General features: G+C 44.6%; 1 protein-coding gene across 3 annotated transcripts in view; it reads right to left on the reverse strand.

Moving 5' to 3' along the window:
- Positions 1 to 24,683, reverse strand: part of MXRA7 (matrix remodeling associated 7) — a 71,021-nt gene extending 46,338 nt beyond the window's left edge. The window contains exon 1 of one of the 3 annotated variants that reach the window (XM_081938892.1): positions 23,882 to 24,683. In XM_081938892.1, the coding sequence (XP_081795018.1) occupies positions 23,882 to 24,463 (582 nt within the window). In that variant the 5' untranslated portion in view covers positions 24,464 to 24,683. The remainder of the gene's footprint in view (positions 1 to 23,881) is intronic. The other 2 variants (XM_081938891.1, XM_081938893.1) reach the window with 2 other exon arrangements.
- Between the last annotated feature and the right edge of the window lie 945 nt (positions 24,684 to 25,628).

Consider the following 25,628-nt stretch of genomic DNA (forward strand, 5'->3'; position numbering starts at 1 on the left):
AGTTGAGTGAGACGCTTGTCAGTTCCCAAAGGCATAAAAACTGGTTTCTGAACAATGCTGCCATTTTGAAGATGAGACGAAGAAGGTTCTGCAAGAACCATTATTGTTGACAAGTCCCTCTTAAATGATTAAACTTGGATATAAGGGAATCACTAGGGGCCTTGGGTGACCAAACTCCCCCAAAAGACGGTTTAGATTAGGATAAAAATCCCTAAATGGGGTCTGAGTTTAGTTTGGAGACATACAATGTACCCCTTAAGGAGGGCTGGATTTAGTTGGCATGTGGATAAAAGACCTTCCCCTATTTCTTCTTGAGCTTCATCATGGAAGAAAGGCAGAAGCATACTACAGAAGGTGCCCTTTACAACAAAGGGTGTGTGTCTGTGTGTCTGTAACAGCTGGCTTATATGAAGCTCCAAGTGTACCTCCACTGTCCCTGAAATCCTTTCAATAATGGCTTGGCTTTATAAAAGCTGGCCACATTTTCTCGGTGTATTAAAATATGTAATATTTTAGAACAGTGTTTCTCAACCTTGGCAACTTGATGTATGGTTGGTGGACATGCTGGCTGGGGAATTGAAGTCCACACATCTCCAGATTGCCAAGGCTGAGAAACTCTGTTTTAGAAGAACTGCATTTCTTGCTTTCAGGGGCTAGGATTTTGAGAGATAAGTTAATTTGGATCGTGAAATGAAGGTTACTTAGGAAGGTGAGCTATTAAGATGAAACACGGTAGTCAGATACTTGGTTCCATTTACTATTACTTTTATTAGATACAAGCCCTCTCACCTTCAGCAGCAAGATGGGAATTGTAGTCAACTTATATTAAAAGCTGATTAGTTGAAAAAGACTGCCTTAAATCTCTAATACAGCCTTGTTTTAATTTGGGGAAATGCCTGCAGGAACATGTGGCTCGTTTCCCAGAGATGTCGTGTTAGGAGGAAATCAAGCATTATTCCCTATGTACACAGGGACCAGGTTTGCTGAATTCCCAGCTCCTAAAAGAGAATGGACAATAGCTTATTAAGGCCCCGCTAAGTGGACTCACTGCTGGCATCTGGCATCCATCCTAGCTGCTCTAACAAAGGACGGCATTACAACAGCCTGGATGTGTGGCCTGATCTCATCATTTTATATTCGGGAGGGTGAGCTACGGAGTCTAGCTAGCCCCATTTGCTATTTGAGATTTTAAAATCTTTTTTCCCCCAGAAGTATGCAAGAGCCTGCAAAAACCCTCCAGTTCATGAGTGCAGAGAGGAAAAAGAAAATAAAGTAATTCCATAATTTATAAGAATTTGAGTGGTAGTGGGAAGGAGACCATAATTCAGGTTATCCACTATTAAAGTTGCTGAAATGCAGCTCTCTTTTGCCACACCTTTTATATAGAAACTAAACAATTATGCATGTTGAAAGATGGATTTTCTTTTTTAAGTATTCTGTACATTTTCATTGAAATCACACAGGCTCTGCATTTTCTTAAATGAAATATGCATATCCAACGATATCACAATTATTAATTGGACTTACGTCAGCTAAATTATTTGATTTCCCTCATTTATTCCTCTAAAATCCTTGTCTAGTTTAATGCTCAGTAATAATTCCCAACACTCCTCCTTATTGGAATGTAAATGAAAAAAAAGGTCTGTGTGCAATTTTCCCCCTTTTATGCAAACCTCAGGGTGGCTAGCTATTGTGATTTGAAATTTATATATATAAATTATATACATATACGTGTGTGTGTGTGTGTGTGTGTGTTGTATTTGTGCTGATAAATAAATAAAGGGAGACTAGCCCAGATTCGAAACCAATAAGGGTATGGGTAGCTGATGAGAGCTAAATAGCTTGAAATAGATCTATATTAGTCTCCCTTTATTTATTTATCAGCACAAATACAACACAAATATAAAAAGGCAACATTAAAAATATGGTTTTCTGCCTGGATGGTCTCCTGCAGTGAGCCACTAAACAGAAAGGGGGAGTAGCGAGTTCCCTCCTATATTTGGGCATACCAGGGGTTGTAACACACACACACACACACACACACACACACACACACACACACACACACACGATTCTTAAAACTGCTGCCTACCCCAAGGAGAAACCCCTTCACAGCAGCTGAAATAACATCTCCTCTTTGCTCATTAATCAGAGCCCCGTCTCCTTGAAAAGCAAGGAGTGTGTTTGCAAGCAGCTGACTCTGCAGAGGGAAATGTCAGTTTATTGGAAAATAGGACTGCTGTTGTCTAGCACAATTCATTTTCCACATGGCTGTGCCTGTCAGGGGTGGTCTCTTCCTCTGAGGGACTAAGGCTGCCTGCTGCCCTGCATTTGGAAATCTTTGCTTGGCTAATGACAGCCAGGCACACTCTTCCAGATCACTTTTTAAAATGAACCCTTGGAGAGGCAGAGGGCTAACTAATGAATAGTTCCCTCCCTCACACATGCGTACAGCATGCACCCATGCATAATTTCCTCCTGGGGCAAAATGACACCTGCCTGTAAAGTTTGAGACAGTGAACTGCCCGTGTACAAGCTGTCACTGGATATTACAGTCCCACGTATGAATTAATCTAAAGTCGCATTGATCTTGGCCATTTAAAAACCTCCTTTGATTTCAGTTGGTTCAGATCAAGGTTCACAATCACTCTAATGCAGCTTGTTAGGATTGGGCTTGGTGTTGTGAATCCAACCACAGTGCTGCACTTGAATTTTGCCAATTGTGGTTTGAATTATTCAGTAAACCGTAATTAAAGCAAAACTATCTTAATAAGCTGTGGGTACTTAGCCAAACCCAGAATGAGCCACAATGCTTAGACACAGAGTTGTTCTGCATTCTACCAAAGAACTACTGAAATGTGAAAGGTGGAAAATGATTTAAAAAATAATAATGTACCTGAGAAAAAAAAAATCAATGAAATTCTATTTTCATTCACACATTCTATGAACCATATAAAATGTTTCTCTCTGATTACTGTACCCTCAAATATTTAGTCTATAACTCCCATCACCTCAGATCCTGACAAAGTCAGGTGATGGAAATTGAAATATCCAACATTTGGAGAAATCTAGGTTAATGGAAGTGTTATTATCTGGAAAGTATATCAATGAAAATCTTCCTTTCTGGTTTCCTATCTTCTTTTCTTTATTCTCGTGAGTCATTCCACTTTTGGGAAAGCTTTGAGGCAAGGAGGGACAAAAACAAGGTGAGGAACCAGTCTCTCCTTGGATATACTAGGCCAGCTGAAGAACATTTCAAGACTGAGCAACATAGCATTTCCTTCCCACAGTCATTTTTACTTCAGTGCAAGTGGTGAGACATCTGACTGTGTCAGAGGGCAGTAGCAAAAGCCATGTCATATACAGAACTCTCCCTCAGCACTTCTGATGCCCCCTTATTCTTCTGACTGTTGCACTGCCCACATCCTAAACAGCAGGGAGCTGTCTCACCTTGCCAGAAACCTCCTTCTTTCTGCTTTGATGGATATATAACTGCCTAAAATCAAGCAACAGTTCCAATGATTGAGGTAAGTTGCCATACTTCTTAAACTTGCCATACTGTACATATACAGAACATGTCTAGGTACAAGTATCATCAACTTATATCACTTCTTGGAGGCCTTGGATTCAAAGAAGCAAGTCCATTCAGCTCATATTCGTACCCTTTCTACCTGCCTCTATATTCACATCCTATCTTAAAATTACATTTAATATCTCTTTGAGATAAGTAAATTTTCATCCTTGCTCTCTTTTTAATGATCCTGATACAAGATGGTGTTTTTGTGTTGCTGCTAATAGCATCTCCCTTTTCCAATGAGAAAAGAACAATATTGAGAAGGAGTGTGCAGGTTAGATAGGGAGCCTCATCCAAATCTAATTGTTCCAGTAATCTTGCTGTAGGGTCACTGAAATTCAGCAGGGAAATGCCTACCAATTTTCTGCCCTCTGCTAGAAGCTGACAAACTGGGTAGCTGAGATATGCTTCCCAGGGGCCACTGTGTGCCCAAATAGGGTTTATACAACCAGAATCATTAGTTTGAGATGGGTAGCTATTCAAATCAAATTATAAAACCTGAGTTTGGAACTTGGAGCATATTCCGGTAAATATCCTTTACTCCAATGCTCCAGCTGTTTCCTCTCTCTGAAAAAAAGACAATCTGTCCAATTCCTTAATAAGGAAGCAATGAAAGAGAAGGCTTTGTGTACTAGTATATTTTAGGATTTACATAATTTATGTTGATTTATAAACATATAACAGTCTGTGGCCTCATTTATTATGCTCATTTTTACAGTAATATCTAAGGTCACCAGATGGCAAGCAAAGTTTTCACATTCAAGGCAGAGCTGAATGTCTAAGTAGTTGAGCTGGGCCTCGTAGGATATTGCATATTCTGCCTTTGCTCTGGAGCTAATTCCTGTTTTGTTTTTAAGGAAAATGGCAACCTTGGGTTAATAAGTACCAAATGCGAAAAACAGCACAAATGTATCCTGTCTGAAATTATTTTCAGCTCACAGAAACACAATGTTCTTATGTTTAATAGGTTGGAATGAGTAGAAAGTATTTATGTCTAGCAGGGCTACTTTCTGTACGAGTATGTGTAGGTGTAACAGAGCTTAGAATGAACAAGAATTTCTCCAGGGCATAATGAGGAAGTAAGGGCCCGTGACATTCTGCTGCTTGAGGCAAAACACAAAATTGACCCTTCCATGTTCTATGTATAACAATTGAAGAAAACTTATTTCATCTCTGGCAATGGGAAAGTTTCTTCAGTGGCTGTTTTAGTCAGGTATGACATCCAGCTCCCCACCTCATCACAGTTTGCCAGCGTTCAGGGTCATGGCGCCTGCTGTCTGAGGCAGCCACTGAGCTGAGTGTGTGGAGAAAATAGCACGTGAAGAAATACATGGTATGAAATACAGATGGGCTTCTGAGGATCTCTTACTGGTAAGTCAATGGCCAATCTGTTCCCTTCCATGAAGTTCAGCTCAAGTAGGACATAGGCACCAGAGCAGTAGTGGGATTCATTTTTTTTTACTACCGGTTCTGTGGGCATGGCTACTGCAAAATCTCCATCCCCTCCCGATCAGCTGAGACTCAGGAGGCAGAGAATAGAAGGGGGCGGGGCCAGTCAGAGGTGGTATTTACTGGTTCTCTGAACTACTCAAAATTTCCGCTATTGGTTCTCCAGAACTGGTCAGAACCTGCTGAATAACCACCTCTGCACCGGACGTCTCATGAAAGGGAAAGCAGGAGCCCTTAAGATACAAAGCTGCATTTTTGCTTGAGCTCAAACTTCTGCATCAGAATTGCAGTAGCTTTCGGTAGGATAGTAGGCCCTTCTCAAAATTGCTTCTTGCTGGGAGCTTCATAAGCTTGAATAACACATAAGAAGCATGGGGGAGAAATATGATCCAGCTCATAGGACAGTGATGGTGAACCTATGGCACACGTGCCACAGGTGGCACGCGGAGCCATTTGTCAGGGCACGCAAGGCGCTGCTCTGTCAGCTGGCCAGCGCGCATGTGCGCGCTGGCCAGCTGAGTTCACCCTTTTTAAAGCCATTTTTCGCCCTCCCCAGGCTCCAGAGGCTTTATAGGAGCCTGGAGAGGGCGAAAACAGCCTCCCCCGCCCCCCAGGACGCCCTCCTGAGGCGTCAGGGAAGCCTCCGGACAGTCCCTGAAGCCTTCGGAGCACTCAAAACGACCCTCTGAGCAAACCGGGGGGGGGCGGGGGAGGCTGTTTTCGCCCTCCCCAGGCTCTTATAAAGCCTCTGGAGCCTGGGGAGGGCGAAAAAAGCATGTAAAAATGGGGGGAGCGCCTGTAGTGCGCGCATGAGCACTGGGTGTCGTGCATTGCATTATGGGTGCGCATGCCCGCACACGACCCCCCTGCGCTCCCCCCACTTAATGGCACATGAGCCAAAAAGGTTCGCCATCACTGTCATAGGACAAGAAAAGGATGTAAGGATTTTAATTACTAATTGCTGCCAGCTCCATTTGCACCATGTGTATACTGTAAACTGCTCACTTTCCCTTCCAACAAGGAGCGGTGGCCAACTTCACAAGTTGCCATTATGACATTGCCATTGTGTTATTTCATGAAAAAATTGTTCAGGCAATCTCTGTGACCAAGAAATCAAGCTTCAAGATCAGCAGAGACTTTCCGGTCTTCCAGTAATCCTACCAGCTGACAAAAGAATGAGCAAATCTGATTTAAGAGAGCTGGACACAACCTAGGTAAAATGGACCACAACATACCTTTCCTGTTAACAAGGGAAACATTCTGCATTCAGTAGGATGGAAAGAAAATACCTATGGCTGTACCAAAATCTGAAGGAAATTATTGTACATTTTGCATGATTCAGACCCAGTCAGTGTATCTCTGTCCCTCTCACTCTCAATAAGCCATTTTTTACTGGCAGGAGTCTAGAATGTATTATTCATGCCTTTCATTTGGTACTATACAGGTAGTTCTTGACTTACAATAGTTCATTTGGTGACTGTTTGAAGTTACGACGACATAGAAAAAAGTAATTTACGACCATTTTTAATACTCATGATTTTTGCAGTAACCCCTGGTCACGTGATCGAAGGAAGGAAGGAAGGAAGGAAGGAAGGAAGGAAGGAAGGAAGGAAGGAAGGAAGGAAGGGGTCGGCAACCTTAAACACTCAAAAAGCCATTTGGGCCCATCCCCCACAGAAAAGAAAACACCAGGAGCCACAAAACCTTTTTGACATCTAAAAAGAAGATAGCACTGCATATATAAATATAAGTGTGTGTGTGTGTGTGTGTGTGTGTGTGTGTGTGTGTGTGTGTGTGTGTGTGTATGTATGTATGTGTGTATGTGTGTTACAAACCCTGGTATGCCCAAATATGGGAGGGAATGACCATTGGCTTACCTGAAGGGTCCTTTTCTGTACACCGCGGGAGAGTCCAAGCAATGGGTTAATTCAGTCTGCTTGCCCTTAGGACTGAGGAACTATTTTTCCTTAAGCCACACCTCCTCCTGGTGTGCTCAATCCCCCAGAATTCTTTGAAGGAGTCAGTTCGTGCGGACGGAGCGAAGCGTCCAAGATGATGTACTGTTGACACGAGGAACCCGAATCCCGGCCTTGAGAGCCAGGGTGGGTTGGACTCTCCCGCGGTGTACAGAAAAGGACCCTTCAGGTAAGCCAATGGTCATTTTCCTGTACACCGCTTGGAGAGTCCAAGCAATGGGACATACCAAAGTTATTGTCCATCTGGGTGGGCAGAAGAAGGCTCCCGGGATTCGGTCTCTGACACAACCGCCTGGAGCACACGCCTGCCGAAAGACGCCTCAGCCGAGGCGAAAATGTCCAGTTTATAGTGTCGCACAAATGGAGAAGGAGAGGACCACGTAGCGGCCCTGCAGATGTCCAGGATCGAGGCCTGGGTGGCCCAGGCCGCTGAAGTAGCAGCACTTCGTGTGGAGTGTGCAGTGATGCCGCGCGGAACGGCTTTGGATTGACTTTCATAGGCAGTCGCAATGCAAGCGCGAAGCCACCTGCCAATTGTGGAGGAAGTGACCTTCTTCCCTAGGGAACCGGGCTGGAAGGAGAGGAAAAGAGCCTCTGATTTCCTGAATTCCGCAGTACGAGCGATGTAGACCTTCAGGGCCCTCCTGACATCAAGATTGTGCCAGGATCGCTCTCTGGGATGCGACGGATGAGGACAAAAATTTGGCAACACAATGTCTTGCGCTCTATGGAACCATGAGTTTACTTTGGGGGTAAAGGTCGGGTCCAGCCTCAAAATGACCCTGTCAGGGTGGATGACGCACAGATCCTGGCGAACAGAGAGAGCCGCCAGCTCCGAAATCCGGCGAGCTGACGTGATGGCAATCAAGAAGGCCGTCTTCAGCGTCAGGAATCGAAGAGAAGTAGTGCGTAAAGGCTCGAATGGAGGGCCAGAGAGGGCCCGCAGGACCACGGACAGCTGCCAAGTAGGATAGCGATGAACGGTGGGAGGGCGAAGGTTAGAAGCGCCCTTGAGGAAAAGACGCACCTTCGGGATTTTGCTGAGAGGCAAAAGGTGGTCGCCCGACCAGACAGTAGACAAAGCCGCCACTTGGCGTCGAAGGGTGTTCGGGGCCAGGCCCTTGTTGAGTCCCGCTTGAAGGAAGTCAAGCACTCTGGGAACAGGCGCGGTCGTCGGCTCGATGAGCAGCTCCTCACACCACTTGGCGAAGGCGGCCCAGGACGCATCATAAATCCTAGTGGTTGAAGGGCGTCTAGCCGCCTGAATGGTGTTCACTACCTCCTCCGACAGGCCTTGGTCCTTTAGTTGGTCCCCCTCAAGTGCCAGACGGCCAACTGGAGCCACTGGGGCTCTGGGTGAATCACGGCCCCCTGGCTGAGGGAGATCTGGTCCGGAGGAATGCGCCACGGAGGAGACACCGACAGGTGGACAAGGTCGGCAAACCACGACCTGCGGGGCCAATGCGGGGCCACGAGAAGGACCTCTGCTCCCTCTGCGATGACTTTGGAGATGACTTGAGGAAGGAGAGGCAGGGGAGGGAAGGCGTACAGTAGCTCGCGGGGCCACTTGCAACGCAGTGCGTCTGTCCCCTCCGCCCCCGGGGTGAAGAACCGGGAGTAGAAGCGGTCGAGCTGCTTGTTGTCCCTTGACGCAAACAGGTCTACGGCCGGAGTCCCGAATCTGTCGGACATCTGGTGGAACAGGCGAGGGTCCAGTTTCCACTCCGCAGGATCTATGGTCGTCCTGCTCAGCCAGTCGGCCTGTGTGTTGTCCACTCCGGAGATATGGTCGGAGCGAAGGGATTCCAGATGGCGCTCCGCCCAGCGTCCCAGGGACTCCGCCTCTCTCATCAGTGCTCTGGATCTGGTGCCGCCCTGACGGTTGATGTGGGCCTTGGTGGCCACATTGTCCGTCATCAGAAGCACATGTTGACGATGGATGGGCCGGCTGAAATGTCGCAGGGCCAGGCGAGCAGCTCTCAGTTCCAGCAGGTTGATGCTGTAGCTGGATTCCACTTGGGACCACTTGCCTTGAACAACCAGGGACCCCATGTGGGCTCCCCAGCCGGAGAGGCTGGCGTCTGTGGTGATGATCAACCTCTCGGGTTCCTTGAATAGGTGGCCCTTGAGGATGGCCGGAGACACCCACCAGCGGAGAGACCTCTTCACGTCCGGGGGAACTCGAATCGGCCTGGTAGAGTTGCTCCTGGATGCCCTCTGGTGCGGCAGCAGCAGCCACTGAAGAGACCTGGAATGCAGGCGGGCCCACGGCACGATGGAAATGCAGGAGATCATTTTTCCCAGCAGCTGCGACAGAAGGACCACTGGAGCCTGCCTCAAGCTCAACACCTTGTGGGTCATGGACCTTAGACCGGTCAACCTGTCTCGGGAAAGGAAAACCCTGCACAAGTTGGTATCTATCACCGCCCCCAGGTGTACAAGTCTGTTGGTTGGAGTGAGATGGCTCTTCTCTATGTTTAGAGTGAAGCCGTGATTTCTGAGGGATCTCATAGTGGTTTGGAGATCCCGAAGGGCCTGCTGCCTGGACGACGACTGGATCAGGATGTCGTCCAGGTAGCACTGGAGCCTTATGGGCCTGCGTCTTAGCTGAGCCGCCACTACCGCCAGCACTTTGGTAAACGTCCGAGGAGCGGACGAGAGGCCGAATGGAAGAGCTTTGTACTGGAAGTGGCGACCCGCATAATAGAAGCGCAGGAACTTCCTGTGCTGAGGACGGATGGGGATGTGGAGGTATGCCTCTTTGAGATCTATAGATGTGAGAAGATCTCCCTGTCGAATCCCCGCCAGAATGGACTGCAGAGACTGCATCTTGAACCTCCGGTAGGCGATATGCCTGTTGAGGTTCTTGAGGTCCAAGATGGCTCTCCACCCCCCCGAGTTCTTTGGTACCAGGAAGAGGATGGAGTAAAACCCCTTCCCCTCTTCGCCTTGGGGAACTGGTTCCACGGCCCTGATGTCCAGGAGATGACGGACTTCCTGGTCCATACGCTGCCTCTTTTGGGGGCAGGACGGGACAGGGCACCGGATGAAGGTCCGAGGGGGAATGGACAGGAATTCCAAGGAGAGGCCTTCCCTGACTGTCTGCAGAACCCAAGCATCCTCGGTGTTCTGGGCCCAATGGGAGGCGAACAGCTGGAGGCGACCCCCGATGGGCGCCAAGCCCTGGCAGTCACTTTGACTTACGGAACGGCCTGTTGGAGGCCCCACCGCGGTTATACTTGCGGAAGCCGAACTGCTGCCTGCCTCTGTCCCGAAAAGGCGCTCTGTCTTGGGACCTGTCGCCCTGCTGGCCGAAGGACCTATTAGAGGGAGAGAAGGAAGAGGCAGAGGTGGAAGGCTCGGAGGCACGAAAGGACTGCCTCCTAGAGTAGGGAGCGGCCTTACGTTCCTGCTTTTTATTTAGAGAAGGTAGGATCTTCCTCTTGTCCTTGGACTCAATGAGGAGAGGATCCAGGGACTCGCCAAACAATTTGGACCCCTTAAAGGGGGCGGAAGCCAGTTTCCATTTGTTTTTCTGGTCCGCTTGCCAATGTCGGAGCCAGATCAGTCGACGGGAAGTTATGTTAGAACCGAGGGCCCTGGAGGCAAATTTGGTGGCATTGAGGGACGCGTCAGCGGCATACTGGGAGGCCGCGATTATTTTTGACACGTCCTGGTGGAGACGAGCTCTAACTAAATACGTCCAAACGGGCTGACTGAGGAAGAATTCTGGGGGATTGAGCACACCAGGAGGAGGTGTGGCTTAAGGAAAAATAGTTCCTCAGTCCTAAGGGCAAGCAGACTGAATTAACCCATTGCTTGGACTCTCCAAGCGGTGTACAGGAAAACTCACTACTCCCCCTTTCTGTCTATCGGCTCACTGTGTGAGACCATCCAGGCTATTTAGCTCTCATCAGCTAGCCATACCCTTATTGGTTTCGAATCTGGGCTATATTACATATTAGGCAGATGTATTAATCGCGTGCCAGCGGATATCGTACATTGGCAATAGTGATGCATATTTTGAGCGACAGGGAGCCACAGCAGAGGGATGAAAGAGCCACATGTGGCTCCAGAGCTGGGGTTGCAGACCCCCTGCACTAGCAGATAAGGCAGGAATTTTAATTGCCAAAAAGCACACAAAAAGTTGGGTTCAACTTATCCACAGATGGGCTTATCTAAGAGCATATATGGCAATATTTTAAAAATATCTATATATCTATATCTTCATCCATCCATCCATATTCATATGTAAGCCTATCCAGATAAGTTGACCCTTGCATTTTTAACAAAATGCCATGAAAAATACAGATCAGCTTAACTCTGCATGGTGTACCTTTCATGGAATTTTGGATAAAATTCAAGGATTAGTTTATCCACAGATGGGCTTTTCCATGGGCATATATGGTTCATTGAAGGAATTGTGTCTATGCATATTACGTGAATGGACCACCACAGTTCAAACACCATAAATAGAGCTCAAACACAGTATTTTTCAATAGAGCTGACCGATTTACCAGTGAGTCATCTACTGTGAGTCACTCGATGAGTTTTAGGCAACAAAGAATGTAAAGTTGCACACTGGTGTATAAACTCAGCCAGAATGAATCATACACATGATAAACTTGCAAGTATGTTGGAATTTGTCCTGAATACCAAAGCTAGGCTTCAGTATCCTGCATTCGCTTATTTTTATTTTCACAGATCATTCTCCCTTACTCTAAATCAGGGGCGTCAAACTTGATTTCATTGAGGGATGCATCAGGGTAGTGTGGGCCAGGGTGGGCATGGCCAGCTCGTCACTCATGTCAATAGCGCCTGTGGTGGCCTGAGTGCTCTGCCAGCAAAAACTGGCTCATGAGCTCCGTTTTCGGCTGTGATGGCATCCTGCAACCTCTGCCAGCAAAAACGGAGCTCAGGAGGGCTGCACACGGCCCTCACAAGCTCAGTTTTCACTGGCAGAGGTACCGCGGGCCAGTCCTTTGCTGTTTCCAGAGCGGCTCGACGGGACAGATCTAAGCATCCTGCTAGCTGGATCTGGGCCCCGGGCCTTGCGTTTGACACCCATGCTCTAAATCATCCAGATTTGCTCAAATCCCTCATTTGAAAAATGTTACCTGTACTGAACTCAGATAAGAAAAGTTCATTTGTACCTAGCAACAGGTCTTTGAATGGGTTGTGTGATCACACACGTCATGAAATCAGACTTATGTAGTTTATATGGTAGTATCTTGATACACTTATTTTGATGCCACCATGCTGATCAGAAAGGTTGGCAGTTCGGCGGTTTGAATCCCTAGTACAGATCTCCTGCGTGAGCAGGGGATTGGACTAGATGACCTCCAAGGTTCCTTCCAACTCTGTTACTGTTTATGCCTTGTTACAGATTCCAAAGCTAGTGATAGCTTATTCATGCTGACCATTATTTTTTGTTGCTGAACATGCCAACACCTAGGCATGGCCCGTTCTTCTTGCGCATCTGTTATCTACATTGCAAAGTACTGTATTTACAACATTATCAAGTACAATAACAGGTAGTCCTTAATTTACAACAGTTAATTTAGGGACCGTTCAAAGTTACAATGGCACTGAAAAAAAGTGATTTCTGACCATTTCTCATGGCTGCACATCCCCATGGACAGTGAACAAAATTCATATGCTTGGCAACTGCTTCATATTTATGAAAGTTGCTGTGTCTCAGGATGTGATAGCCTTTTCCAACCTTCTGACAAGCAAAAGCCAATGGGAAAGCCAGATTCACTTAACAACCATGTTACTAACTTAACAACTGCAATGGTTTGCTTAACAATGTGGCAAAAAAAATCATAAAATGGGGCAAAATTGACATAACAAATGTCTCACTTAGCAACATAAATTTTGGGCTCAATTGTAATCGTAAGTCAAGGACTACCTATAAAATGATAAAAATATGCATGGATACCCTCAGCTCCCTATATGTGAAAAAGGATGACATTAAGGTGTTAAATGTATAACATATGAGCAACCTCTTTATCCATACATTCTGGAGATTTAGCGACTATATTTTAGCTAACTAGTTAATATTTGTACTGGATTCACACACATCCTGATAAATGATACCCCCAGCCTGTTAAAAGAAAAATAAGACTATCATTGTTTTGTCTATGTCTCCCGCTATAACAATCCAATTAAGAGAGACCCATCTGCCTATTTAGAAAAGCACTAATATTGCTGGAGAAGGGACATTGATCTTACGGCACTCAGGTATCTAAAGAGTAATAAATTAATGAGGAATAGTCCTGATTCGGTAAAGTTCTTTTGATATAAATCATGCCAGCCTAGATTACAAATTGGCCAGGAGACATGCAATGTCATTATACTTGGAACATGTACTGTAAATCCTTCTCCAACCTTTTCTTGGCCTTCATAAGTAGTTTCGTGGTCATATTTCTCCCCAAATAAGATCTAGATAAAAAGAAATTTACATTCCTCCTTTGGGAGCAACTATTCTGTCCCACTTCCTGCCCCTACGTTGCAGTATCTGACTCACTTGTATGCCATACTCCCTAACTTGTCCTCCCAATATTATTTTTCCCCTCAGTTTTTTGTTACCTTTGTTGCTACTTATTTATTCCGAATAAATACGTATTTTCAAAGTTGTAGAAGCAATTTTGTAATGTTTTAATCTTTGGCATGAAGCAGACAGTTTGGGCAAGGATTTTATGTCTGCTTTCCATTTCCTCTCCTTTGACAATGTCGTAAAAGCTCAGCTCTTATTTTATTTTAGAGGAGTCTAATTATCAGTGTGTAACATGAAAGCACCTGCACTATTTTGCATGTGTTTATTAAACATTGGAATAAATTGAACAAATTGATATACCACCTTCTGTTTTTGTATGTTTATAATGCTAAGTATGGTCCTTTGTGAAACAAAACCTGCACATTTTTCTGCATATAAAGTTTCAGATTGTGCAGAAAATCTAGGTTTAGAGAGATTCAATCCTGACCCATCTTTTCTTCCATCTCTCCTTCCTCAAGAATCAATGAACACTTACTTTTTTTTATTCCTTTCTGTTAACAATTGACTTGAAATGGCAAGAAATACCTCTTTTGTGGAACCAAAAATAGGAAGTCCACATGAGCAAACATGAAATCTTCCCTTTTAAATGCAGTTAACTTGGAGTACATCTGTCTGGATTTCTAGCATGCTCCCTATATGTATTTACTCAGAAATCATCCCCAATGAGGATTTCTCCTCTGATGAATGAGAATAGGACTGCAGAGTAATACCTTTCCAGGGGTTATCGACCTTACAATGGTAACAATAACATTATCAAATATTTGTATTGAAAAAGGCTTCAAGGAAATGACCGCATGAAGTCAATGACCCAGCAAAGAATGCAAAATTGATATAGTTAGTCGAGACAACGTAACTCCACAATGAAATTATGCCTGAAAGGAAGAATGAAGATCATCATTCAGTAGTTCTGCATGCATAAGATCCTAAATTTAATCCTTTTTTACATGTTAATAAAAAAAAACTGCCAGAGATTGGAAAGCAACTACCAACATTGACTAGATTTGTCTCCTTCTCCAAGATGACAAATTCCTGTGTCCATGCAAATAGGTTTTAAGGAAATTGTGTTGAGATAGGCTGCATTGGGAGGACTGGTACAAAGCAATATGTTTCAAGTTTAAGGAAATTCTTCTGAGGACTGAACATTCAGTTTGTGGTCAAAGATTATGACATGAAATCACTATCTGTTCCAAGACTTTAACATTTCAGCTATTATTATTTTTTAAAAAAACAAGCTTACTTTAGCTCTAGCTAGAAACATTCAGGATGTCAAGTTTCCAAAGGCTAAAGGGCAGCTCCACTTGACCAGTGCCACCAACTCTGGGCTCCCTTTTAAGAGAGAGCTAAACAAATAGCTTGCTCAAGAAGACGCTTGGCACGCGCCAGCTCACACCAAGCCCCGCCAGCCCAAACCTTTCAAGCACTTAAGTCAATACAGAAAAATGTCTCTTCCCTCTGGATGCTGGTAGGCACAGCCTCCCTCCAAAGGCAGCCAAGAAAAGCCAGGCAGAGGAAAGAATTTAAATAGGGCTATTATTCCTTGTGGGGGGACGGGACGGCAGAGAAGGAATACATCCATTTTTCTTCAACCCCTCCTGCTTTTGAATATCCAGTGGAATGCGACAGAGTCAGAAGGGGAGACTAATGTTTAAAACTATCTCCTATTTCAATCTAAGTTGTTAAAAAAAATATTTAGCAATCAAATTCTAGTGGCAATAGCAAAGGGAAACACATCCCAGCCTCCTACAAACCAGCAGGTTTTTAAGCCAACACATTCCTGGGTGTGTTTTTTGTTTTTTTTTAGCCCTTTGATCAATGGCCTTGAAAAATTCCAAAGAATGTAGGCTTCAGAAACTTCAGAAAGGAGGAGGTCTGGTTTAGTTATATGTTGCATTCTTTTGGAGTGCAATTTCTAAAATTGTAACACATCCTTCATAGCCCGGGATTTCCCCCCCTCCCCCCAAGACCTCTGTTCTTTTAATATGTTTGATTATTCTTTAAAATGCCTTTTGAGTAGTTTGGATGAAAAGAGACAACGCCAACCAGTTCAACCAATGACCTAAATAGGACTGGATTAGCCTAAATCAAAATGTTCTGATCCCGATTCCAGCCAAGATCATTGCTCATTCATCCCCCATGGGGCCTTCACTCTGATACACACATTCCTATGATTCTTTGTATCATAAGGCTGCATTGATTTTCCCCCTGAAGTGATAAGGATGCTGCACTTCCAGATCCAGATTTTTTGCTTTGAGCTGTTCTGAGTCACATGCCCTCAAGGATTAACTGTTGAGGACAGCCTGTGAATTGTTGAGTTTATCCAAATATAGTTGGTAGGACTGATAACATTTGCTTTTTTTCCCCTTTCGCCCAAAGCAGTGTGTGCCAGTACAGACAGTGATTTCTTGCCAAAAAGTCTTTCATGAACTCCTGAACGTTAGATACAAGGCTGCATAAAGATTGCATAAAGCCTGGACTTGGAATGTCTTTATATCAGCCATTCCAAACCGATCAGCTTCCAGATTTATTGGAATAGCACAGAACTGGAGTCCCTAAATAGCAGTCTTTTTCATTCCCACTAAGATCACTTGGGATCTTTGGTGCTAGACTAAAGTGGAATCAAGCTTATTCTGGAATAGCCTGGATCAATTGACTCAGAGAAGATGGGCTCCTAAGCCAGCCCACGAAGTCCATTTGGGTCTAGCAAAGGGATGGGCAGCTTATCTCAAAGGACTGCTCACCAGACCTAGTTCTATGTTGGTGCAGTCCCTATTGCTGCATAAAGTACCATTGACTGCATTAAAACAAACAAATTTATTTGTATTAAAAATAAAAGGAATAACTGAAGGATTTGGGGATTTCCTTTTTCTCCTGGCCTGTTCCAGTGCCAAGCTTTAATAAATAGGGCCGATAACCACCAACAAGGCTCACAGCCTGCAACTTGCTCCAAGTCCCAGACTCAACTCTCCTTATATGGGCACCTTTTGAAGACTGGTTTCATGCTTTGGCTGAGGGCAGACAATTGCATTGATGCTTATTCTTTGGGGAAACAATTGGAGGAGGAAGAGAGTAGAGTAGGACCCTGGGATCTCACATAACTATTGGTGGAGGCATTTCACTCCTAGGATTATTTTTAGGCTTGGTAATTAGCCTTCTCCAGTCTGGTCCCTTCCAAACAATTTTAAGTATAATCCATCACTGACAGCTAGTGGACCTTCTGGCTGGAGAAGGTGGGAGCCATCTGAGACATTTGGAGGCAACCAAACCAAAGAAAGCTGCCCTAGAGTGAGTGATCACTGTGACCTCAATGGGGAAGTCATCTGGTAGAATCCTGCTCCCATGGGCCAGCTTTAAGGATGTGGCTTTTGGGGGCATGGACAAGTCCCTGCAGTTTTCTTGGCTAGATTTCAGAAGTGGTTCACTATTGCCTTCCTCCTGGGCAGAGAAGGGAGTGACCGACCCAGCTGGCTTTGTGAAAATGATTGCAGGTGAAAAGAGCAATGAGCGCGCTGATGTGATGTGAGGAAAATGCTATTTCAGACAGGTCTGGACAGAAATTAACAGATAGCTTTACTTTATAAAACTCCACTTTTCTCAAATAAATCTCAGTCATAATGGTAAGGAACATCTTTTGGGAGGAGTTAGGAAAAAGAGATATGAGTGTACAGCCATGGTTTACTTAATGAACCCAAGTTCCATAATCTACCCAACGCTGTGAACCTTAAATTAATCATGGGATTAGATACCTAATATGCTAGGCAGGTGTGTGTAGAATTCAAACTCAGACAAAGATCACAAAACAGTCATTTCCACTTCAGTCTTGCTTGTGAAGAGAAACTCAGTAGATTAAGAGGCGATGTAAATAGCAATAGCACTTAGACTTATATACCGCTTCATAGTGCTTTACAGCCCTCTCTAAGCGGTTTAGAGTCATCATATTGCTCCCAACAATCTGGGTCCTCATTATATTCTTTTAGTCTGCATCAATAATCATATAACAAGACATACCAGCAACCTACCAATATTTTCATTAAGAGGTGGTAAATATTGGCCAGGATCAATGTTTCCATAGAAAGTCTACAGGCAGGAGGAGGAGGAGGAGGAGGAGGAGGAGGAGGAGGAGGAGGAGGAGGAGGAGGAGGAGGAGGAGGAGGAGGAGGAAGAAGAAGAAGAAGATAAAGAACAGCCATTCTTTTAAAAGGAACAGAAGTTACTTCTGCTTTATCTGATATATTTCTGCAGTCCTTGTAGGAGAGAGGTTCCATCCAAGCATTTTTACCTTAGGGGCTGTTGATTAATGTTGTGTGTTACAGGCTCCGCTGTGAGTTTCCACCTGGGGAGGCTGGTCCATGCTCTGCACCTTGCTGGTAGCTTCAAGCAGTGCTAAGAAGCCCAGCTGGCTAATGGACAGCTTGACCAGCAGACTTGCTTCGGGGCAACATTTCCATGTCACCAATGTTTCTCCTGGGAAATTATGCATAGATAAACAGATCCCGGAGGCAGAAGCACAAGGCTGGAGTATAAAAAATAATTCATTTGGGCTATTTTTGAGATGGAGCAATTAAGGGAGAGGAATTTCATTTTCTTGCACAATGGTGTCTGGACCCAAGCAGCATGTTTTTAATACAACTGGCTAGACACTCATTCTATGGTTTGCTTTGAAAAGCAAAACTAAGTCTTAATCTCAGCTGAAAGCCATTGCTTATAGATAGCTTTGTCTGGGCTATGATATTAAAATTGGTTTGGGTCTGATTATTAGTTGGAAACTTGTAGGGATTTCCAGGATTGTAGGCTAGATGGGATAGTTAATAAGCACCTTACAGTGCTATTTTCCAATCTTGGCATCTTTAAGCTGCCTGCACTTCAAATCCCAGAATTCCCCTGGCAATATTCCCTGGCTGAGGAATTTTGGGAATTGAAGACAACACAGCTTAAAATTGCCAAGGATGAGAACCATTGTCCTGGAGTAAGGCAATGACAAATCACTTCCAAGTTTTGCCCAGAGAGATTGGTAAGCTTCTCTATTAGCAAAGCAGATGCTGAATTCAACTGGAAATAATTTTAACTTTATGTTTGGCTTTTTCGAGCATAGCCTTAACATCTTTTCAGTTCTTTCCAACTCTATAATGCTATGATTCCGGATCTCAAGCCATCAACCTCTTATTTATGGAACAGGCTAATCAGCAGAAGTTTCATAAACACATTTGGCTAATATAGTTTCTTTACTGCAACAAGAATGAAGTCATAGGCATACAAAAGATCTGCCTAATGCAGAAAGCAGAAATCAAAGTCAAAATATATCTTTGCTCCAGAATTTAAATTCTAAGCCTTTTTCTTCCAACTTTATGAGTTGGATATTTACGGATATTTGGTCTTTCTTTTCATGGCTTTAAGACTAGGAGCTCCTGCTGAGTTTTGACATAACAATTCTGTCTGGCTTGCGAATCACTGGTTCCCTTCTCATCAGCCTCATTTCTGGTAAGTTAAAACAGGGGACTCCAACTTCCAGGGCATGGAATGATACCAGGCTGAAGCCTGTTAGGAACTGGGCCATGCAAACAAATAAAGCTTCATCTGCACATGCTACGGATCTAAGTAGTGCATGAAATGCCTCCCCCATGAGGTATCCTCCCCCCAGAACCGGTCCCTGGTGCCCAAAAAGTTGGGGATTGCTGGGTTAAAAGATGCTGAAGAGGCAGGGAAGAGAAGTGGATGAATCAGAAACAAAATTAAAATAGCAAAATGGATGTAAGATTCACTGCCAATAGACTATTCTTGACATTGCAGTCCAAATGGACTTTGGATCTCAGCAGATCTTTTGCACTTCATAAGGTTCCCCCCACACACACACTCTTATTGCTGATTATGGTTGGCATGCATTTTTACAGCAAACAAAGCCAGTGATCTCAACTGAATCAAAGTATTCTGGGACACATTTCAGTCCAGTCTCTCATTAGATTCCTCACATATCTAATACAATCACATTCAGGTCTTCAAGCCTTGCTAATAAAGATAATTTGGTATAGGTGTAATAATATGGAATTCACATTGTCTGCAATACAATGCTCCTGGAAACACCATTATTTCCATATAGTTGAACGATCATCATGACAATTACCATATTTTTCAGAGTATAAGACGCACCTTTTTTCCTGAAAAAACAACAACAAAAAAACAGAAGGCTGAAAATCTGGGTGTGTCTTATACATCAAATACAGCATTTTTTGCCTCCCTTCACCAAAATGGCTGTGCATACCCTTATGGAGGTTTCCAGCCTGGGGGCTGGGGAGGGCAGAAATGAGCAAAAAGTGGGCTGTTTTTTGCCCCCGCCCAGCAGCATTCTATAAGTCTCCATAAGGCTATGCATGCAATTTTTTTGACAAAAAATGGACTCGTTTTCGTGAAAAACGGGCCAATTTTTTTGCTCTTTTTTGCCCTCCCACCCCTCCAGGAGCACTCTGCAGCCCTCCCCCCAGGCTATTCATGCCTTTTTTGGGGGGAAGGGCCTGTTTTCGTGAAAAACTGGCTGTTTTAGGAGGTTTGCAGAGTGCAAAAACTTTTTTTTCCTTTTTGAAAGCTCTTTAACTGATTGATCAGATACATTGATTAAGTGCTGTGCCAGCAGAAACAAAGTCTTAAGTGCTGCAGCTTGTCAGCAATTTCCTTCTCCAGCACATGGATAAATACACCTGGAAACATCTACCTACCTACCTACTCTCTCTCCCTCCATCTACCTACATACCTACCTACTCTCTCTCTCTCTCCCTATCTACTGTATTTCTCTCTTTCTATTTCTGTCTATCCCTCTCCCTACCTACTCTCTCTCTCTCTCCCTACCTATCTACTGTATTTCTCTCTCTCTCTCTCTCTCTATTTCTCTCTTTCTATCCCTTTACCTACCTAACTACTCTCTCTCCCTACCTACTGTATTTCTCTCCCTCTCTCTTTCTATTTCTCTCTCTCTATCCCTCTACCTACCTACCTGCCTACACACACTCTCTCCCTCCCTCCTGTATTTCTCTCTCTCTCTCTCCCCCTTTACCTACCTAACTACTCACTCTCTCAACCTCCCTACTGTATTTCTCTCTCTTTCTCTCCCTCTCTATCCCTCGATCTACCTACCTACTTTTTTAAAAAAATTGCCTCTTCAAAACCTTCGTGTATCTTATACTCTGGTGCGTCTTATACTCCAAAAAATACGGTACTTTGACGTGACAGGTTCAGGTGACAGAACCTGACACTCAGGCTATCCCATGCAATGGCACCATTTCTATACAGGTATATAATCCTGCACAATTATCCTTTAGAAAGTCTCCCACAAATGGAGGGGGCTCATGTCACAATTGTTTCATGGAGGTGAACTCTGTCACCTTCTGGATCTTTTTATCACTGGTTTCTGATAATTTGTGGCTAAAAGCAAAATTGGCTATGTAGTTCCTTCATGGAGCTTAAGGTCTAACTGATTTAATTAAGCTTACCTATCTCAAGAAGCTAGCCCCATCTATGCTGTAGCAGCCTAAGACATTAATTGTGGCACAAGAGCTTAGAGGGTGGGTGTCAAACTCGCTGTGTCATGTTGCTATGACATGATGTTTCACAACATTTTTCCCATTAGTGGAGCTGGCTGTGTGTGTGTGTGTGTGTGTGTGTGTGTGTGTGTGTGTGCATCTAGCCTGCGAGCCACTAGTTTGACACCCCTGGTTTAGATGGTAAAAAAAATATGCTTAAGATGGTATACACATCCTAGGCCAAGGTTTCACCAGTGGCAGTATTGCCATTTTAGAAGGTTGCATAGGCTGGATCTTCTGGAAATCCAAAACATCTTGAGGACAATAGTTAGGGAAACTGCTTTAAGCCTAACACGGAGATGTTCTGAATTATCTCATGCTTGATACTTGAGGGAGACCTATATCTACATTGCCACTTTAATTACATATAGGGCAACTATAGCAACAGAAGGGGTGGTATTCAAACATTTACCTTCAAACCTCTCAAAGTCTTCAAAATGGTCAGACTGGTTCCATCCAGAGTCATCTTTGTATTTATAATTATCCTAGACTTTAATCTTGACTTCACTCTCTTAAGCATGACTCTCCCTCCCGTAATTAAATTGGCACAATTCATTTACAAGAGAAAAACTATTAGGAGGCCATAATACTTCTCTTTCCCATCCAAAACAAATAAAAAACCGACCCTAGTAACGATTGAGCACGCTGTTCTCAGAACAGAAAATTAAAGGTTTGAAAAAAGAAATGGCATATTCTGAAAAGGGCAAGGCTGACATATTGAACAGAAGAATGTACAGTAACACCTATTAGGATTTCAGCTAGCAGAGAAATGTGCTTTCAATGCAAATCCAGAAACATGTACATTAAGTGTGGGTGGTGGAGAGAATGAGAATTCATCTGAACTTGTAGAAAGGAGCCTATTTAAATGATTAATATCACATCTGAGACCAATCTGACAGATTACACTTCTAGAATGCTTCAGTTCCTCAAACATCAGTTTAAGTCTCAAGTTTAAGTTTCAAACTGTTAATATTGAAGCCATAAATAGGCTAAGATAAAGGTTCCCCTCGCACATATGTGCTAGTCATTTTTGACTCTAGGGGGCGGTGATTATCTCAGTTTCAAAGCCGAAGAGCCAGCGCTGTCCGAAGATGTCTCCGTGGTCATGTGGCAGGCATGACTAAATATTGAAGGCGCACGGAATGCTGTTACCTTCCCACTAAAGGTGGTTCCTATTTTTCTATTTGCTTTTTTACATGCTTTTGAACTGCTAGGTTGTCAGAAGCTGGGACAAGTAATGTGTGCTCACTCCGGATTGAAACCGCCAAACTGCCGACCTTTCTGATTAACAAGTTCAGCATTTTAGCCACTGAGCCACCACGTCCCTATCATAAATAGGTTAGCTCCTCTTAAAATGAAATCCCATCCTTTTTTAGAAATACAAAGAAAATTGAACTGTTCAAGTCACCCAAGATGGAAACATCATGGGAAGATATCTGTGTTATTCTGTGGTGGGGGGAAAAAATTGACACTATCTTTTCTGACCAGCAAATTTAAATTTCAACTCTTAATTTAATACTGCTTTACACTTCTAATGAATTTTAATAAATACGTCTTTGATTAAAATTTGTTAGTAAACTTCTACCAAATTCCTGTGCCACCCAACCACATTTAGGTAGAAATGGAAAACATCTTTTGCTTTCTGGAACTGGCCATGTATAGCTAACTTCTCTTCTTAAAATCATGGTTAAATCTAGCATTCCAGCAAGGCACTCTCTCTCTCTCTAAGGATTGGTAGTTTCTTTTTTAAGCGGTTACAATTCAAAGCTCCATGTAGAATATTGATAGCCGTTTTTTGAATGCTGTTGCCAATTGCTAAGCCAGGGCACATTTCTGGGGAAAGAGGAATTCCTGGATTGTCACGCACTTCCTCAACTATGAGAAAAAAATACCAACTGCAGCAGGGAGATGGAATTTCTAAAGGCCAAAAAGGGGCCATCAGAGGGGATTTTTATTAAAACTATGCCAAAAGGCAGAAAGGAGATTGCAAGACCTCCCCCCCCCACCTTTGCAATTTATATGGAAGAGAGAAAAACTCTAGACTCCTCCTAAAGCAGGATTTTCTGAAATTAGCCCAAATAAAAAAACCTACTGGGAATGCTTAGTTCTTCCACCACTGTATATATGCAAAGCCGTGCTGACGGTAAGCCTTATGATAAGGCTTATCAACCCCCACTAAGTTGCAGTCTTTATTTGTTCCTGAGGGAGGGAGGTGGGCGGCAATGAGGACTTCACAATCCAACTGCTTTTAAGAGGACTCCCTGTTCACATTTTCTGGAGCAACAGGTGGTTTTTCCTCAGCCGGTTACAGCAAATGGTGGCGGCGTAGGGGGAAGAGAGGGTAGTAACGGATATATTTTAGGGGAATGTTTGGTGGTTGGCGCCTAACCGAGACAGAGCAAGACCGTAAGGCGAGGCTGGAATTAAAACCGATCAAATCCAGCCTCGCTCTCAAGCCTCCCTTCCCGCTCTGACGCAAGAGGCACGTGCGACCCAAAGTCCTAAAGGCAATTAATTAAGAAAGGGGAGATCTTATAGAGGACCGTCGAAGGAAAAACATAATTAGAGCATCTTCGCCAATTACCCCCCCTTCCGCCCCAAAAACTGACTTTTCATCACGGTTGGCTGGCTTGCAGAATTTGCTCGAGCGTGCTTGTCCTCCCTCCCTCCTCGCGTGCCTCGACACGGATGGGCGCAGATTCCCCACGCTGCGTGGCCTAAGGCAGCAGCGCCCTTGCTCGTGGCGCGGCATCCTTACCTTGCTCTCCTCCTCCTCCTCCTCCTCGTCGTCTTCTTCCTCGTCCTCCTCTTCCTCGTCCTCCTCCTGCTCTTCTAAAGCCACCGGAGCAGCAACGACCGCGTTCCATTCCGCTTGACCGGGCACCTTCCGCTCCACTTGAACGTGACTCCGCTTTTCTGCTTTCACCGCCTCCGGGGCAGCCTCGTCCTCGACCACCTCCCCTTTCCCCTTTTCCCGAAGCCCTTCTTCCTTTTCTTCGTTCGTCCCTTCTTCTTCTTCTTCAGCAGCCCCTATTTCCTCCACGGCGTCCCTTCCAGCTTCTCTGCTTATTACCGCCTCCTCCTCCTCCTCCTCTCCTTTCTCCTTCCGAGGCTCCGCTCCGGCCGCCTCCGGTTCCCCCTCATCCTTCAGGAGTGCTTCGCCATCCGTCCGGTCTCCCGCAGCAGCGCTCGCCTTGGTCTCTCCTTCTTCTTTTGCCGCCGGCTCCTTAGCTTTGTCCTCTTCAGAGGATCGCAGCCTCACAAAGACCGACGCTAGAATAACGGCCAGGACGGTGAAAAGCAGCGGGACTGCAACGTACAAGTCCACCGCTCCATCCATGTCTCCGGCGGCTGGGCGACCCTCGACAGCACTGGCCGCAATTTGACCGGGGAGCTGCGATGGCGAGTCGTTCGCCCCCTCGTGCTTTCTTTTTTTTTTTTTCTCCTCCTCTTTCTGCAGCCGCCACCGCCGGGCAACTGAGCAGCTGGACTGAATTCAGCTGCCTGAAAGCGGCGGTCGGTTAAATCCCTTCTCTTCCGAAGCTGAAAGCGGGATAGGGTTTCACAACACCCGCGTCACTTGGCCGGGGCCCGCCCCCCTCTGCCTCTGGTGCCACTCCCGACAAGCCGAGGCCGCCGGGATGGCCATTCCCACTTAGGAGCCTTAACACGGGGAAAGGGAAGGAGAGACCAAAGGAAGGAAGGGATACAAATTTTTGCAGGAGGATATTGCATCTTCATCTAATATTGGATCGTGTAAACTTCCCAGGAAAAAATTGAGAGTTGGGTTGCGCTGAGTGTTAGACCATAAAACGTGGTTTATATATCACTCCACAGCAAAGCCAAACATTTTTTGGCCCGGGGTAATCCATTCTCTCTGATCAGTCTATTACAAAGTAAACTCTCATTTCATTATCTCTGTTTCCTTCCTTTCTTTATATTTCAAATGTATAAGCCATCCAATTCATAGCAGCATTCAATATAACACAGAAAAATAACCTAGAATATGCCAATTCATTAATAAAATTCCCATAATGGGCACATTTCTTAAGTTAGAACCTGAGGCAAATATTTGGTCTTTAGGATGGCAGGATGGGGTGACCCAAACCTCAGTGGGGATCCTTTTGCAGAGGATAGACTCCATGACAGAAGGAATGACATCCAAGTCCCATTGGATTACCTTGTTTTAAGATTAGGGTTTATCAGTAGTGCAGTTTGAGCAGCCTAGGTTATTAATTGCAGGGTACTGAGATACACCATAAGTGTTTGTGCTACTACAATCTGGATCAATTATAGCTTCTGAGTGATTGTCAAAGGCAGCCACATATGGAATACATTTCAGCTGTTGATATGTGAGATAACTGGATCTAGGATCCTTCAATCTAGGAATGGCTTCAATTGGCCCACTTGGAACCTTTTTGCTCATACTCTGTAGAGATTCTCAGTCATCCAGGTCATGGTTGTCCCAAAGGTCCATTTTCAGGAGACAACTGGACTTTGTTTTT

The sequence above is a fragment of the Natrix helvetica genome (genome assembly GCF_964273705.1).
Source record: "Natrix helvetica genome assembly, chromosome: 1".
NCBI lineage: Eukaryota > Metazoa > Chordata > Lepidosauria > Squamata > Natricidae > Natrix > Natrix helvetica.